The sequence below is a fragment of the Apodemus sylvaticus genome, chromosome 11, assembly GCF_947179515.1.
Source record: "Apodemus sylvaticus chromosome 11, mApoSyl1.1, whole genome shotgun sequence".
Classification (NCBI taxonomy): Eukaryota; Metazoa; Chordata; class Mammalia; order Rodentia; family Muridae; genus Apodemus; species Apodemus sylvaticus.
The window spans coordinates 44,009,653-44,028,484 of record NC_067482.1 but is presented as its reverse complement, the minus strand read 5'-3'; the positions used below and the strand labels follow the sequence as shown (position 1 = coordinate 44,028,484).

Sequence of the window (18,832 nt, the reverse complement as noted above, 5' to 3'; positions counted from 1 at the left end):
TACTATTTACTTTCATTGTGAATCTGAATAATCCTGTTTGCCCAAAGAAGCCTTACACCTGAAAATGAAACCTCAGGGGGATTTACCAGCCCATGGGTCGAGGGTCAGTCTCTCGAAATAAAATGAGTCCCTCTCCAGCCACTGTTTTCATTACACCCAGGCCTCGGGTCCCACGTGCAGTTGTAAGCAATACATTCTCAGGCAGTAGAGACGGCGCCCACACGGCAGGTCACAACTCCCTGTGACTCCTGTCCCAGAGGATCCAGAACCCGCTTCTGACTCCCATGGGCACGAGGCACACACTTGGTACACCTTCCATACATGCAAGCTAAACGTTTGGACACATCTGTAAGAGGTCTAGTATGCCCGTCAATACAGGAAGATAACGGAAGGTAGATGGACGTAGCACGCTAAGGTTTATCCCTCCTCCCTACCTACACTTCAGCTTTCTTGAGACCGGATCTTGAGACAGGATCCTGGAACTCTTTACTTGGCTCAGATGAGCCTCATAATCATGGCTGTCCTCCAGCCCTGGCTTTCAAAGTGCCCAGCTTCCGTATCATATCCTTGGGTAGCATATCATATCATTTCTGCCTGGTCTGAGCTCACAGTGATTTAAATGACAGTGTAGTTGGGAATTTAAAATGGTAGGAGTGGGTGAATGGGATTTCATGAAGGGCTAAGGGACTGAAGAGAAGGTTTGTGGGTAAAGAAAACTCAGCAGGCTTCTCTCTACTGTGGTTGACTCCAGCTCCAGAGAACCCGATGCCACCTTCTGGCCACGGTAGGCACTGCATTCATGTGTACAAATCGCCACCCCCCCCCCCCCCACACACACACACACTCCCACACTTGAATGCACATATAACTAAAAATGTTCACAACAGAAGTATGGAATCCAAGCCGTAGTAATCTATAAGTCACACTTTGAGACTTTAGGATTTGCTTGTTGCTATCGGGAGACTAAACGGTAGACCTAATTGGGGTGAAATGAGAAAGCCTGTTGTTTTAAACACATTTGTCAGTTATTCTTGCTACCTTTCATGTAGACATATATCAACATGCTTTACTAAAATGGATCAGGTGCCTTTTTTGGTTTCCCACCAAGTGCTGGTTTTCATTTAAAGTAAAAATAAGTCAGCATATTTTTCTGTTACACACTTTCAAATTCTAATTATACTATTCTCTGTAGGACAAATCTCGAAGTCTGGCTGTCCACTCTGTAAAAGCATTAATAAACATGGATGATGATATCCTAATGGTCAACACGGGCTCATGGTACACAGTTGCCCACATGTCCATCTTAACAAGTGGTAACACTTCGAAAATATTTGTATGTGGAATACAACCAGAAGAGAAGGATTCTGACGCGAAGAAACTTTTTACAAAAATGGGATGTGAAAGTATGTGCCAATGTTTATTTGATGATTAGCATTCTACAAGAATTTAGAAATGTTAAAAGTGTTCGAGTTTACTATTTTTTTCTAAGATTTATTTATTTTATATATGTGAACACACCGTTGCTGTTGCTGTCTTCAGATACACCAGAAGAGGGCATCAGATCCCATTACAAATAGTTGGGAGCCACTATGTGGTTGCTGGGAATTGAACTCAGGATCTCTGGAAGTCAGTTCTCTTAACCACTGAGTCATCTCTCCAGTTCCTACTATTTTTATTATTTTTATTTTGTAATATAAACCATGTGGGAACTATCCTTCTAAAACCCTCACAAATCCACCTCATGTTTAATATTAGCTTAATAGCTCTAGGTTAAAGTAACTAACACCTTGGTGTTTTATAATTGAGTTTGATTTTTCATTCTGACAGAATAACATCTGACTCAAGGCTTATCATTTAGTAGATAGAAGATATTAGCATAGGTGCTTACTTGACAAAGAGAACAGGAGAGGATAGAAATGAAGACTTTTCATTTTTAAGTTCTCATTGGGTCAGAAAAAGAAAAGACCACATTTTACTAGAGGTTTAGAGAGGCTGAAAATATCAACAACGCTGTTGACAGAGTCAGAGAGCCAGAAAGACAAGAGTTGATAATTGCAGGCTTGACCAGGGAAGGTAGCCTGGAAATCAGGGGTTTTATTTGGAACACTGAAGTGTACCCTGGGGAGTGACCAGTCCTTGGTTCTCAGGCAACTAGAAGCAACAGTAGAACCCTACATTTCTTCCATCGTAATTTCTGATTGAATTAAGGTAACTCGGGGTGTGTGGTCTTAGACAGGCCCACGCTGCCTGCCACAAGCAGGGCAAATTCTCTCTGGGAAAAAAAAATAATTCTAACTTCCCAGTTATCTTCTAAATGTTTCCAAACGTAACAGCTAGCTCTCAATCAAAAAAATAGGCAAAAGAAGGAAGGATATGACTCAACAATACTAAACTGCAAAGAAATGAGACCATCATTTTAGCCCTGAGCCTGAGGAATGGGAGATAGGAATCAAAGACTAGCCAGGAATGAGATCCACTGAGGACGTGGATACCGGATCTGCCAGCTGAGGATTCTTGCAAGCTAGGACTAATGGTTATGAGCTTGTACGCTAAGCAGGCTACATAAAATAAGTTAATCCTGCAGGCACTGCAGCATAGCTGCTGAAACATGAAGACAGAGCACGGTAGTCTGCAGCCAGGATTGCCAGCAGTAACTAAGGAGACCGACGGTAAGCGGTAGGAGGTGAGCTATGACACAAGCCAAAAGACTATTCTAGAAATACAGAACTGCAGTGTGTACAAATAAGAAGCAGGGCTGGAGAGATGGCTCAGCCATTAAAGGCTAGGCTCACAATTTATACGAAGTAAAATATAGGAAGTAAATCGGTTGGGGTAGCCTCGTAAGGGGAGACGAGCACAGAATGTGTGACTCCCTGGGTTTGATTGCCAATACCAAATAAAAGGGGGGAAAGAGAGGAAAAGCATGGAGAAGAATTTCAGGCTGAGAATGGATACACCCACACATACTGCACACACTTAGAAAAGAGGGCCTATCATACGAACCAGAACATACTGAAGATGGAAACAAAGGGGAGAAAGACTTACTTCGTAAAACATTTTCCTAATATGTTGTCTTAATTTGAGTTTTTATTGCTGAGAAGAGATGCCATAACCGAGACAACGCTTATAAAGACAGACATTTAATTGGGGCTGGCTTACAGTTTGAGAGGCTCAGTCCATTATCACCGTGCAGCAGGCACGGTGCTGGAGAAGGAGCGGAGAGCTCTACATCCTGATCCAAAGGCAGCAGGAAGAGACTGTCTTCTGCAGGCACCCAGGAGGGGACTGGAATTCCACACTGGGTACAACTTTGAGCATAGAGTCCTCAAAGGCCATCCCCATAGCAACACACTTCCTCTAACAAGGCCATGCCTCCTAATAGTGCCACGCCCCGTGGGCCAAGCTCAAGCACATGAGTCTGTGGACCAAACACCTCATATATAAAGATCTACAACAATGGATGCTGTGTATGTGTGGGTAACAGCACAAAGGGGCAGGCAGAGTCTCAACAAGGCCTGCACATACAGTACTTCCGTTAGGGCGGAGGCAGCATTGCAGCATGCTGGGGAATAGGTGATCTCTTTCAAAAACCATGTTAGAAAGAAAACTGGTACTTCATTTCATGACACATCGAGAACCTCATGGAATATGTTATGGGAGAAGTACTTCATGACCTGGGGAGACAACTTGAGAATTATTCAGTAAAATGTATAACACATTGACCATAGAAGACTGATTAATTGGACACCAGAGAAAAGTAAAAGTTCTGCATAGTAATAAAACAACAAATTATAGAAGTATATCAATTTTAATCATGATAGATCTTATCTATCATGTTTAAAAATTCTTATGAATTAACAATAGAAACCACATACTTCAGCCTGGCAAGATGATGCCTTGGGTAAAATGACCGTGCTGTGCAAGTCTGATGAACTGAGTTCTGGAACCTTTACAAAGGTGGAAATAGAAGTTGTCTTCTGACCGCCACCGGTGCATCATGACATGCATGCACACACGCATGCACACACGCATGCACACACGCATGCACACACGCATGCACACATGAGTACACATACATAGACGGCTCTGTGGCTAAGAGTATGTTCTATTGCTCTTGAAAAGGACCTGAGCGGTTCTGATCACCCAAGTTGGGCTACTCACAACAGCCTCTCGTTTCAGTCCCAGGGAATCCCATACCTTCTTCTGGTCTCTGTGAGCAGCCACACACAGGACATTCCCGCACGCATACACATAGCTAAAAAGAAATCTTGAAAAAAAAAAAGGAAGCAAATCACTTGAATAACTCTAGGATGTTAACGGAGAAGAGCAGCTTCCCTTTCTAGCTTTGTTGTGTTTAGTTTTGTGGGATTTTAGTTTTGAGGATTTGGAAATGAATAGTAAAGAGCTATGATCACACGCTGCATTTGGAATTCAGATTTTGAATATTTAACAGGAGCAGTTTGGTTTTTTGCTGTTTTTTCTTCTTCTTCTCAGATATCGAAATACTTCATGAAACATTTCTTAGCATTGAATCAAAGGACCACCGGCTACAGAACGTGAAGGTTATTCTGTTGCTGCCTCGCTGTTCAAGCCTTGGTGTTAGTAATCCAGTGGAATTTATTTTAAATGAACATGAAGGTGCTTGTCTTGGTTTCTAAATTAATGGAATCCATTGCTCAGTGACTCATGAAGTGAATCATGGAATTCACTGATTTCAAAATTAAACAATGAAATTCATTTACTAATAACTCATACATTTCAGCATGAAATAGAATAGATGAATATAGAATAGGAGAATAGATGTTGTTTTTATTTTATGTATTACTCTTTGGATTGCTTGTATTCATTGTATAAGTGACTTATCTTTCATAAAAGCTTGGAGAAATCCAATATTAAATGTTTTCTATGTCCCTTCTGAAAAATAGCAGTAAGACTAAACATACTTACCACTATGTTTCAATTATAAGTCAATATTTTAATATTATCAGCTATATTAGTAGGAATTGTCTATGAAATTTTATATTATTAGAGAATTGATCATAATTTGTGAAAGGCACCTAGAATGTTATATTTTAAATGTATATTTTTACTTTTCAAAATTTAGATACAAGTTTACTTCAGGATCTTTCTCAAGGTGGTCTACCAAAGGATAAACTTCAGATTTTCGCTCAGCAGCAATTTGAACAGTTAACACATGCAATGAAATGTAAGTTTATCATTAGTGATAGTTTATTAAAATGTTAATCTTTGAATCACAAACACACATTTCATTTATTTACCTATTAAAATATAGCAACAATATGGGAGCCACAAGCAAAATTTCAGTCAGTGCCTTAAAAAATGTTCGTTTTAATCGACTTCGTACATTTTGAAAATATACCATCTCTTCATAGACAGTAAGCATACTAAGTTTAATATTATAAACTCAGTTATTTAGCATAATCTAATAGTTTATTAATGATGAAGGAAAATAATCATGTACCACTATAACTTTACATTGTTGACAGTCTGCCGGCTACCCCAGGCATGGCTCTGGCCTCGGTCTTCCGAGTGCCGGGATGATGCGGTGGATGCTGCTGTAGCTCGGCATCCTACCTCCTCACCTTCCCTACTCTGCACTCTGACTTCTCTTGGTGTACTTCTGCTCTTGTCATTTGTCACCCCTGACCACTCCCTTGCAGTCCATTAAGCAGTTTTTATATATCAAGCTGGAGCTCTCTTCATACTTGAGCATTCTGAGTTCTGGGGATAAAGAGTTCGAATCGCCAAGCCTCTTGTCTGTCCTCCTCTCCCTCTCTGGCTCTTTGGAATAAGAATTAACAAGAATCCCCTATATTGTAGCTTCTCCAAGTTAAAAGGTAGAAAACAGTTGTTGTGGACCTCCTTACCAGGCCTGTTCCTCCCACCATGCCTGCCCCTCCCATCATACCTGTTCCTTCTACCACACCTGCTCCTCCCACCACACTTGCCCCTCCCACCATTTTCCTCTCATCCTTCTTGCTCTACCCTTATCACCTGCCCCACCCACCACACCTGCCCCTCCCACCACACCTGCTCCTCCCACCATCCCTGTTCTTCCCCATACTGTCATTCCAGCTAATGTCAGTCATATCAGTAGATATACTGGGGACTAGCCACCTCCACTATGGTCACTGTGTTCACCCAAGCACTATACACTAGGATAACCTGATGGACTTAGTTTATCCTGACTTCCACCCCTGTCCTCTACAGTCTCAGCAGGTGGTGTGAAGTTGTTAAACAGGTTTCAAGCAGGGTGAAAAAACACAGTCCACCTAGTGGTCTAAAAATCCCAGTTCAGAAGGTGCTCTAAATTGCCCAACTACCTGTCCATTCCCAAGACTGCATTTTCTGACTTCATCCCCTACACCTCTGAGATGGATTGAATATGCTTGGCCTGGAAAGTGGCACTATTAGGAGACATGGCCTTGTTGGGGGTAGGTGTGGCCTTGCAGGTGGAAGTGTGGTACTGTGGGGGTGGCCTTTGAGACTCTCCTCCTAGGTTACTGGAAGTCAGTCTTCTGGCTGTCTTCAGATTCAGATGTAGAACTCTCTGCTCCTTTTCCAGCTCTAGGCCTGCCTGGATGCTGCCATGCTCCCACCATGATGATAACAGGCTGAACCTCAGAGCCTGCAAGCCAGTCCCAATGACACTATGTCCTTCACAACAGTTGCCTTGGTAATGGTATCTCTTCACAGCAACTGAAACCCAAACTAAGACAGAAGTCGGTACCAGGGCCTGGGGTATTGCGGTGATAGGCCTTCTGTTGGCAGGAATGTGGATTTTTGGGACTTTGGAAGGCAGTGAACGCTTTAAGTGGGACTTAATATGCCATCCTAGTAGGAATATGGAAGACATTGGTGCTGAGGGTGATTTGAACTGTGGGGGCCTGGCTCAAGAGTTTCCAAAGGAGCACAATGTCAGCATGTAGCCTAGAGACTGTTCTTGTGATATTTTGGTGAAGAATGTGACTACTTTTTACTCTTGTCTGAAGAGTCTGATTGAGGCTAAAGTGAAAAGATTCAGATTGATAGCATTGACAAAGGAAGTCTCAAAAAAGCCTAATTTAGACTTTATCCTGTGGTTCTGTCTTATGAAGAGAACGTTTTGAACAAGCACAACAAGCTTAGAAAGGAAAAATACAAAATGTATATTTCGAGTAATAAAAGAGCACTGGAAAGTACAATGGAGCTATATCCTATGTTCAAGGAGATAAAGTTTAAGGGAGTGGTGACCTTGGGGTAAGTTCCCACCCAGCTAAACTTACTGTTGCCTTGGATTATTGTTTTCATTTGAACTCTTAATCCAGAATGAACCACAACTCAGTTTAAAAAGAAATGGAAGACACAGACTTTCAATCCAGATTTTGAGGAATAGGGACCATGAAAAGCTTAGACCCAGGCATGGTGGTACATGCCTTTAATCCCAGGAGACAGAAACAAGTAGATCTCTGAGTTCAAGACCAGCCAGGTACAGAGCAAGTTCTAGGTAGAGCAAAGCTCAGGTCCAGGCTTGGTGGTACACACCAATCATCCCAGCATTCAGGAGACCGTACTTTGTAGAGCTCTTGAGTTCAAGACAAGTTCCAGGACAGCCAAGCTTAGGCAGTGAAGGAGTTGGAAAACAGAAAACTGGTAACGATGTACTAGAACAAGGGGGCCATGTTCCAGCTCCAACAAGCCGCAGAACTCAGCAGCTTCAGCCTTGTGGCTCAGGCTTTAGAGCCAAGAATAGAAGGGACTACTGGGACAATGGATGCTGGTTAGCTGGAGCTAAGAACTTATCAGTGATTAAGAAGAGACCAGTGTCACTGAGGTGAAATCTCCTGGGAACTATTTTCTGAGAGCACAAAGAAGCTGTGTTCCAGAGATAGCCAACATTGTACCTCATGCTTCTGCTGGACTTGGTAATGTGTAAGAATTACCCAGGTGGTACTGGTTTTGATGGCCCAGGACTGAAGAGATCATGTAAAGAAGTTGAGTCTTGGTGTCATGAAGAGAGCCTATGAGAGGCTATTGGTGAAGCCTAGCTGCAGTGGAAGACACTGGCAAATTGGAGATGTCAGTACCATGGGATGACCACCAAGAACAGCAGCAGCAATGGAGTGGAGTCAACCTGAGTCAGGAGTACCACAGAGGACAGAGCTGAAGAAGCAACACCAGCCCTTTGGAGGAGCCCAGAAGATCATGTGTGGATCCCAGGCATTAGAAGAAGAAGTCGTGAAGTTGACGTTGCCTTGGAGACCCCACGATGTTAGAGATGTCTGAGCTGTAGGATACCAAAGTTGCTAACAGCCCAAGAGAAAGAATTGTGTTGTAGTCACCAACATAAAAGGAGTTGGACATCAGACATGGAGATGCAGAGTTTGGAGTTTGCCCAGCTGGTTTTTGATCTTGCTTTTGTCCAGGATTTCCACAGTATGTCATTTTGGAATGGTAATATATGTCCTGTGATGTCTGAGGTATGCGATCTGCTTTTTGATGTTGATTTTATAGGGGACTACAAGTTAAGTGATTGGATGAATCTCAAATCTTTGAACTTTGAACTTTTAAACATTGTTGAGACTGTAATAGACTATGGGGACTTTTGAAGTTGGACTAAATGTATTTTGCATTATGCTATGGCTAGGCCATTATGCTATGGCTAGGCCATTATGCTATGGCCTAACCCTAACCCCACAGACTCATGTGTGTGTTTGAGCAAGCCTATGGGGGCCAGGGTAAAATGTTTTGGTTTGAATATGCTTGGCCCAGGGAGTGGCACTATTGGGAGGTGTGGCTTTGTAGGAGTAGTAGGTGTGGCCTTGTTGGTGGAAGAGTGTCACAGTGGGGGTGGCCTTTGGGACCCTCTCCCTAGCTTCCTGGAAGTCAGTCTTCTCCTGTTTGCTTTCTGAACAAGATGTAGAACTCTCAGCTCCTTCACCACCACCATGTCTGCCTGTATGCTGCCAAGCTTCCCAGAAAGATGATAATGAATCTGCAAGCCAGTCCTCATTAAATGCCAACCTTTATAAGAGTTGCCTTGGTCATGGTGTCTCTTTGAAGCAATGGAACCCCTAAATAAGACAGCCTCTCTCCTCACTTCCTGTAACCTGATCATCTGGTGACAGCCCTGACAGTCTTTGAAAAGACTGTCCCTCTTCCCTGTCAGGGCTGTTCCTTTTCTTAGGGAGTTCAGATCGGCCCCCTCTACTCCGTCTCTGTGCACAGTCTTGTATATTAGAAGTGCTTGCCATGACTATACTGTTTATTTGTTTTGTTTTTGTTTTTTCGAGACAGGGTTTCTCTGTGTAGCCCTGGCTGTCCTGGAACTCACTCTGTAGACCAGGCTGGCCTCGAACTCAGAAATCTGCCTGCCTCTGCCTCCCAGGTGCTGGGATTAAAGGCGTGCGCCACCACTGCCCGGCTTGACTATACTGTTTAAAGCAGTGGCTTCCCTCTGAAGCCGTTACTCATCCACTTCATTGCATCTCCTAAATTGTTTTCCTAATCATGTTTTACTTTTGTTAAGTCTCTGTAAGGATTAAACAAACAAAAAATGTTCCACAGGGGCAGGATTTTTGTTTTTGTTTTTCACTGAGGATCACAAAACCCAGGGAAGTGTTTGTCATATGGTAGGTGCTCAGTTAGTACGAATAAACGAGTGAGCCACAGGTCACAGTGGTACCTTGTTTCAAGGATGAAAGATCTGAGTCTTTTGAGTAATCTTTCCAGGTTCACAAAGCAGCAAGAAACAGAATTACAATTGCCATCAATATCTGTCTATTTCTACTGTCTTTTTTTTTTTGACTAATTAGGTGATATAACTTATGGAGGGATGTCTGCTCATGATAATGTGCAGTATTTCTTTGTGTACGGAACTAGATTAATCACAACGATTGAATTCTCTCTCTCTTTTTTTTTTACAGTCTAGCTGGATTTACATTATTTACTGTCTTTGCTTACCTTACTAATACAAGCTCCTTTTTAAAGGAGAGCCATCCAGGGGGGCAGTGAGGTGTCACAGCAGGCAAGGGCCCTTGCCTCTGAGCCTCATGAATTGAGTTCAGTGCCTGGGACTCCGTTGGCTGAAGGAGAGGATAAGTTTCCACAAGCTCGCTCCTCTGACTTGTACGCGTGTGCCATCACACACACACACACACACACACACACACACACACACACACGTAATTTTTAAATTAAAGAATAAAATAAAAGGGAGATACTCAAGCACCCGTAGCAATCATTTCTGTGAATATTTGGTGGTATGCATTGGGTCGCCCTACTGATTTTTTTTTTCTTCTTTCAATACAGTTGCCAAAGTTCAAGCAATTGTTTATTGCACATGTTCTGTTTCTGAAGAGGAAAATGAAGAAGTTGTTAAGAAAGCACTGGCGTGCCAAAGCCCAGGGGTTAAAATACAACCTTACAGGTAAGGAAGGGACTCTAAACCACTGTGAAACAAAGACTTGAAAATGGTACTATGATTTTTGGAGTTATACAAATACATTATAGTTTTTGCTATAATTTAATATGACTAAACAGTATAAAATCTTATAGATTTAAAGTAGATTCTCCACAGCTTATGAATGAACACCTGGACAGTTTTATGTGTGTAGTATGTGTATGTGCATGTGCGCGCACACACATGTGCAGATGTTGAAGGATGACTTGTAGGAGTCATTTCTCTCACCACCATGTGGGCCTCAGGGTCTGAACACAGAGCACCAGGTTTGGCAACTAGCACTTTCATCCACCAAGGCATAGTTGTATTAAATGTAAATTTGTTTTTGTTATTGTTAACGCTAAAGGCATTTGACTTTGGCTTTGTTGATTCCTGAATAAACTAGGTCCAAATTTCATATCTTTCTTAGATACATATATTACTCTTCCAAGGAAAATTATACAAAATAATTTTAGAAAGTAGACAGAAACTGGATGTGTATTATCTTAAGCACTTTTAATATTTTGTACCCACTGGGAAAGTAAAAAAAAAAATGGCATGGGTATCTATGACAGCTTCAAGATAAAATATAGCAGTAAGGTGGAGAAGAGAGCGTTAATCCTGCGGCCTGAGCTGGGTGTGATGGCTCATGGCTTAGTCTCCTGCCCTTGTAAGGCTGAGGAAAGAGGCTGGCCAGCTTGGGCTACATAGAGAGACCTATCTCAAAAAAAAAAAAAAAAAAAAACAGTGCTAAGGTCTGGGGCTATGGCTCAGTTGTGCAATGCTTGCCTAGTGTACTTGAGGTTCTTGGTGTAATCTCCAGTGCTGCCCAAAACAAAAAGCAAAGCAAGCAAACGCTAAATAACACAAAACAAATACCGCATGCATGGTGGATATCAAGAACTCACTCCAAGAGTAAGCTTTTTAAGACTAATTAGTTTTTCAAGTCTTGTGATGATGAATTAAGCATCTATTTTCCCTGTGATTTCTCCTTTGGAATCTTAATGTGTGTATAGTCTGCTCTGTCCTCCCAACCAGATACTTTCCCGTTTTTTTCATTTCACAGGCTGACAAGTTGATCACATAACACTTCCTCTCTTACTGACTTTCCATTTTTACTTAGAAGCTTGTGTTGATAGCTGTCCTTGTTAGAGTTTCTATTGTTTTGAGGAAACAGCATGAATAAATATAAGTAGGGGAGGAAAGGGTTTATTTGACTTAACTTCCCCATCGTTAACTAGCCCGCCATCACAGGAAGTCAGGGCAGGAACCAGGGAGCAGGAGCTGATGCGGAGGCCATGGAGGGGTGCTGCTTACTGACTTGCTCCTCATGGCTTGTCGAGTCTGCATTCTTACAGATTCTAGTACACAGAACTCAGGGACGGCACCACTCACCAAGCTGAGTTGTTCTTCTTCAGTCCCTGGTTAAGAAAATGTCCTAAAGCTGTATCGTATGGAGGTGACTCTAGTTTATGTCAAGCTGACATAAAAGTAGCCAGCACAATTGGCTCCTTGTCAGCTTGACATACAAATGTATCACTGTTAAGTCATAACCTTTCCTCTCTTGTTCACCCAAATCACACATGAATACCAACATTACAATATAAACATTAAAGATTGAAAGTTCCACAGTCATTGAAATTTTAAACACTTAAAAAGTCAGTCTCTTTAAAATATCCAGTCTCTTTAAAAATCTTTGTAAAACTCTTTAAAAGTCTTTGTAAAACGCCAAAATCTCTATAAAAATTAAAGTCTCTCAACTGTGAACTCTAGTAGAATCAAAATTAAGTTAAATATTTTCTCACTTCAAGAAGGAAGAACTAGGGCACACTGACCATCTGAACAAAGCAAAACCAACAGTGTAAATAACTCAATGTTCAACATTTTGGGACTCACTCACATCTTCTGGGCTCCTCCAAGGGGCTGGGTCGTTTCTCCAGCTCTTCTGACCGCAGCACACAGAGCTTGTCTTCTAAGCTCAGCCGGGCTCCACTCTGCTGCTGCTGCTTTCTTGGCCATTGTGCTGGCATCTCCAAAATGCTAGGGTCTTCTGCTGCAACCTAGATGCCCTTTTGTGAACAGCCTCTCCCTGGTGCCAACCCTCAGCTGCTCTCCGTTACCCCTTCATGCCTTCAAAACCACCCAGTGGGCAGCCTGAGTGACGGACAAGCAAAAGGACCCCCAGCGCCCTTGTAAAAAGATTTGCGTGGCTGCCCATGGCCATAGACCTCACACAGGCACGGTAGGCAGGAGGACAAGTTAGAGACAGGAAGAGACCATGATTTTGCTAGCCAGCCAGTCTAGCCAACCAGTGAATTCCAGGTTTAGTCAGAGACTGTCGCTCAGGAAAGGTGTGTGTGTGTGTGTGTGTGTGTGTGGTGCACACAACAATAGAGGCCATTGTCAATCTCTGGCCCTCATAGATGCATTGTTTGGACATGCCCCCCTCCATACATGCGCAAACATGCACACACACACACACACACACACACACACACACACACACACACACATCTAATGTGTTAGAAGCATTAATCTAAAAAGAATGCTTTAGGACTGGAGAAAGGACTCAATATTTAAGAGCCAAGTTCCATTCCCAGCACCCACATGGTGGCTCACAAGTCAGCATAGCTCCAGTTGCAGGGATCTCAACACCTTCTGACTTTCATGGGCTTTAGAATGATTGTTGCACACATACTTACACTCGGGCACATACACATAAAACAAATAAAAAATTTTTAGGAGAATATCTTAGATACAACCATTTTTTCAGTTTGATTTATAGTCTAGATTTCTCCAGCACAAAAGAGTACGTATAGTTTAAATTTTAATTATCATTGCCAAGTTATCCAACTCATAGCCACTTAAAATTTTCTTTATTTTATGTCTATGAGGGTTCTCCTGCATGTATATGAACCACATGTGTGCCTGGTACTTGCAGAGGCCAGAAAGGGTCCGATCCTGTGGATCTGGAGTTGTGGATGGTTGTGAGCTGGTGTGTGGATCCTGGAGCAGAGCCCAGGTCCCCTTCAAGAGCAGCAAATGCTCCAGTCCCCAAAATACTCATTTTCACAAATGTGTTTCCTGTGGCTTTAGATATGCTGAGATTTTTGGTTTTTGTGTTTGTTTTTTTTTCCGGTTTTTTCAAGACAGGGTTTCTCTGTATAGCCTTGGCTGTCCTGGAACTCACTCTGTAGACCAGGCTGGCCTCGAACTTAGAAATCTGCCTGCCTCTGCCTCTCAGAGTGCTGGGATTACAGGCGTGCGCCACCACTGCCTGGCTTATGCTGAGTTTTATTAGCTGCACGTCTTTACCAATCTGAAGGTGAGAAGATTCACTCTTCTTGTTGATGAAACTTGTGCTTATCTATTTATTTTCTTTTTCTTTTTTTTTTATTAATTTATATATTTGCTTTACATCCTGATCGTGTCCCCCCACATCTGTTCCATCCAGGCCTATCCTTGCAAATCTCTCCCTCCTCCCACCCCTTCCTCTTCTCTTCACAGATGGGGAAGCACCCCTTGCGTAACCCATCCTGGGACATCCAGTTGCAGTAGGACTAAACACATCCTCTCCCACTGAGGCCCAACCAGGCAGTCCAGTTAGGGGTAGGGGATCCAATGGCAGGCAACCAAGTCAGAGAAAGCCCTGCTCCAGTTGTGAGAACATTCAGTGAGAACACTGAATGAACACCAATCTGCACATCAGCTATAGATGTGTAGGGCTAGGCCCAGCCCCTACGTACTCATTGGTTGGTGGTTTAGTCTTTGCAAGCCTCCTTGGGCACAGGTTAATTGACTCTGTAGGTCTTCTTGTGATGTCCTTGACCCCTTCAATTCACTCGATTTTGTCCCCCGCTCTTCCACGAGACTCCTGGAGCGGAGTGTCTTTGCAACTGCTTCCATCTGCTGCTGGATGAAACCTCTCAGGAGAGCTATGCTAGGTGCTTGTCAGCCAGCATAACAGAGTATCATTAATAGTGTCAGGGGTTGGCTGTCTTACATAGGATGGGTCTCAAGTTGGGGGAGTCATTGATTGGTTGGACCCTCAATCTCTTTATTCCTGTGCATCTTGGGTTGAAGGTTTGGGGGTGGGTTGATATCGCCCTCGTTCCACTGGAAGTCCTGCCTGGTTACACGAAGTGACCACTTCAGTCTCCAGATTCCCCACTGGCAGGAGTCTCATCTAGAGACACCCCCATAGATTCCCACACATTGGGGAGCCTTCCCTGTCCCAGGTCTCCAGTTACTCCCAGAGATGCCCCCCCCATTGCTATTCTCACTCCCAGCCCCTGCCACACCCCTTCACCCCACACCTGATCCCCATCCCCATCACCCTCCTCACCCCCTCTTCCACCCAGTTCCCTCCCTCCATCCACCACCAAAGAATATTTTGTTTCCCCTTCAGTTTGGGTGATATTTTCTAGTTCCATCCATTTGCCTGAAAATTTCATAATGTCTTTGTTTTTAATAGCTTTAAATCAAGATGATGTAAACAGTTCTCTAAGGAAATAAAAGCAGTCATTAAAAATCTCCCAACCGGAGCTGGGCGGTGGTGGCACATGCCTGTAATCCCAGCACTCTGTTTTTTTTCCGAGATGAGGTTTCTCTGTATAGCCCTGGCTGTCCTGGAACTTACTCTGTAGACCAAGCTGGCCTCGAACTCAGAAATCCACTTGCCTCTGCCTCCCAGAGTGCTGGGATTACAGGCATGCGCCACCACTGCCCGGCTTCACCCGCATTTTTGAAGTTATGGGGAGCACACTTAGGAAAGTGGGTATCTTGGTGGGTTTTTCACAATACCAACCAGAGAGGGCAGTGGGGAGGAGGAAGAACGGCTCTGTAGTTCAAGAACAGAGCTGTGCAGACTCTATAGACTCCCGCTTAAATCCCTACCTTGGGCTGGAGAGAGAGCGCAGTAGTTAAGAGTGCTTGGCAGTCATGAGCACCAGAATTCAGATTCCAGAAATCACATAACAAGTCCAGTGTTGTGCATTTCCTGTGCACACACACACACATACACAACACACACATCAATCAAAAAGTGTTTTTAAAAGTCTTACCTAGAGCTGGGATTGGTGGTCCATCCTGTAACCCCAGCACTGAGGGCTTTACCCCAGCTCTGCTGTGGAATGAGAGAAATCTTCCTAGAGAGGTAAATCTTGTACTAAAGAAGACAGGTGACCAGTAAGTGACAAAGGGCACTTGTGAGCATAGTACAGTGGGAGGCAGGCGTGGGTGTAATGCAGAGTTCCTGTCAGTGCCTCAGTGGGTCTTTGTTAGGACTGAACATACTTACTACATATGTAGGACAGTGCTTGGCTCAGAGAAAATACCTAATAACTTTAAATGACCATGGTAATCTGTACATTGCATGTTCATGTACTCAGCTGTTTTTTCAATGTTTTAATATTTTGTTATATATTAAGAGCATAAGCATTTTCATATAAGTTAAAATATTTCATGTTATTGTTTACTTTTTCTTATTATATTCTTGCCGGTCTTCCCTCCTCCCTCCCTCCATCCTTCCCTCCCTCTTCCCTCTCTCTTCTTTCCCTCCCTCCTCCCTCCCTCTTCCTTCCATCCTTCCCCCTCCCTCCCCCTCCTTCCTGTACTGGAGACTGGACCTAGGGTTCCACACTGTACTCACGCCCCCACCTCCCTTAGCATTTCATTTAAAAAAAAATGAAATGCTTTTTTTTTTTTTATTAAAAACTTGAACATTTTTCCTCATGCATGGTTCTGGGAATCCAAAGTCCTAGAGAAGGTGTGGGCAGTGTCAGTTCCTTGTGGAGCCTGTGGGGTGCAGGCTCCATGCTATTGGTAGTTGCTGGCAATCCTCTGCATTTAGCTGATTGCTGAGTCTCCACTGCTGCAGTCACACAGACGCTTCCCTGTGCTCGGGTGTCTTTCTCTTCTTACAGGAACTCACTACTAGATTTAGCGCTCTCTAACTCTAAGTGGGTCTGTTCTCCAGCAAGGCCTCCTCTTGAGGTTTTGAGTAGACTTAAACTTTGGCAGGAGGAAGGGTTGCTGTCCACCACACTACAGTCTATTCTGTGGTTTCCCAGAATTTACCCTTCTCATTGGCAAGAGATACTCTACTCAACATCTCCAAAGGTCTTTATCTATTTCAAGAGCAATAATAAATCCACATTCTCATATAATGCCAACTTAAAAAAATCCCAAATGTTCCAAAAATCCCAAAAATCCCAAATCTAAATCAAGACCCTGGGTGTTATAATATCCTAAATTTAAAGAAATTTTTTATAAGCTGGAATTCCGAAAATCTTTTTGGGGATAAATTCTAGAAGATGACTCATCTAATCTTATTTATGAATTACTACTACTTTTAGAATGAATGATTATAGCTAAATATAATAGCATTTTAAACATGTATTGAATACCAAGTATGTGTCAGATGCTCTCCTAGGTACCAGCAATTTATCAGAGAATTGAAACTAAGAACCTTCATATTGATGTTTGGAGATGAAAATTCTACATTGATAAAAAAATTATTTCACTGAGTATTCTTTATACAAAAGTGCATAAAAATTGAAAGGCAATTTGTGTTTGCACAGAGAACACACCTAGGCTGATTGTCTCAAAATGATTGGGACCAAAAGCACTCTAGTTTGTATATGTTTAGATGTTGGGATATTTTTACATACTTAAGGTATTGGGGTGGGGACGGAAGGCACAAAATTCACATTTCATATGCATCTTATACAGAAAGCTGGGAGTAATTTTTGTCACAATATTTTAACATATTAGTGTTTCGAGTGTGATATGACACCTGAAGTCAGGTGTGGAATTTTCTACTGTGGCATCCTGTCAGACTAAAAACAGTTGGCTGGGAGAGGTAGGGAGAACCCTTAATCCCAGCACTCTGGAAACAAAGGATATGTTTGCTTGAGGCTAGCCTGGTCTACATAGTTCTAAGCTAGCCAGGGATGCATAGTGAGACCCTGTCTCAACAAACAAACAAAAAATGGATTTGTGTACACCAAATCCCTCCTCAGGAATGGTCGGCTGGCTGTGAGAGAGAGAACAACCGACCTGCAGAGTAAGTTCCGCTATTACCTGCTCTAACAGACTCTGCGGTGAGCTATTTGAGGTCATGTATGTTTACCCCTTTCCCAAGTGACATGTCCTTATTCATTGTTGTCCCAGTCACACAGAAAATACTTGCCGAGCACAGGGTGATTTTCAGGTTGCCGGTGATCTTTTATAAATAAACTTGCTATTAAATGAGAAACTGAATTTCAAAAAGACAATTAGACTAGGAATGAAAAGTTTTTCTATTTGTGTTAGAAAGTCTTATATAGAGCCGGGTAGTGGTGGCGCATGACTTTAATCCCAGCACTTGGGAGGCAAAGGCAGGCGGATTTCTGAGTTTGAGGCCAGCCTGGTCTATTGAGTGAGTTCCAGGACAGCCTGGGCTACACAGGTTCTCATGTTTGAGGCTGGCCTCAAACTCACAATGTAGTGAGAATGACCTTGTGCTTTGTCTCTGTGTGTATGTGTAGTGTAGTGTTGAACTTTGTGTGTGTCCTCACCTATTTTGATAACACATTAATCTTGGCACAGCTATTTAGAGACTTTGGACACATAATAAATTATGAGCCAATATGAAATATTGAGCTTTCAACTTAAAATTGGGGGAAAAACAGCGTCAGCATGTATTTCTTATTTGAGTTTTTTTTTTTCTTAAGTGATTGGCAAAATTGGAAAGAGCTTCGCAGAGTGCTCCCGCCCTCTCTCTCCTGTGTGAGGAGCCATCCTAACTGTTGACCACTTCTCTCCCGCTGCAGGCTCAGCCCTCCCGTCCTCCCTCTGTGCTCCTTAAAAGAGATAGAACTGTCTATGGACAGATTCTTCAGATTGGAACCATCTGATATTACCAATGGCTGTTTCCTTTCTATCTTAACAAGAGAGGTAAGAAATAAGAAAGCTCCTAACCCAAGACACACTTTGGAATTGAAAATGACAGACTCCCGTCAGGGGGACCCACTTTGAGACCACTCGGCCGTGGCTTGATCGTATTCCACAAGTAGTCGAAGGGCAAGAACAGGGTTATTGCTGTGTGTCAACTGTGTGTCAACTAGTCTCTGCTCTTCATGATCCCCCCCCCACGGTCCCCCCTTGATTTGTCCTCAGCCCTCACCTCTCCCAGAAGTCCTGCCTACTGTCTGGTGTCTACCCTAACCCAGAAGAAATAAGCGACGGGATTCTTACGAGGTTTGTAAATGGTGAACCAAGAAAAAGTTATTTGCTGGGGCTTCTGAGTTATGTTAGGAACTAAGGCCTAAAAACCATTTACTTTAATATGTCTTATTTTTCAGTAAATAACTGATAAATATTTAAAATTTTCACGGTGACGGTGTGACC

At 42.9% G+C, this 18,832-nt stretch overlaps 1 protein-coding gene across 1 annotated transcript in view; it reads left to right on the top strand.

Moving 5' to 3' along the window:
• The window catches only part of Nsun7 (NOP2/Sun RNA methyltransferase family member 7), a 34,209-nt gene that overhangs the window by 12,828 nt on the left and 2,549 nt on the right, over positions 1-18,832 (top strand). The window contains exons 7-11 of the mRNA XM_052199530.1: positions 1,193-1,403; positions 4,495-4,638; positions 5,105-5,206; positions 10,312-10,429; positions 18,256-18,379. Coding sequence (XP_052055490.1) covers positions 1,193-1,403; positions 4,495-4,638; positions 5,105-5,206; positions 10,312-10,429; positions 18,256-18,379 — 699 coding nt within the window. The remainder of the gene's footprint in view (positions 1-1,192; positions 1,404-4,494; positions 4,639-5,104; positions 5,207-10,311; positions 10,430-18,255; positions 18,380-18,832) is intronic.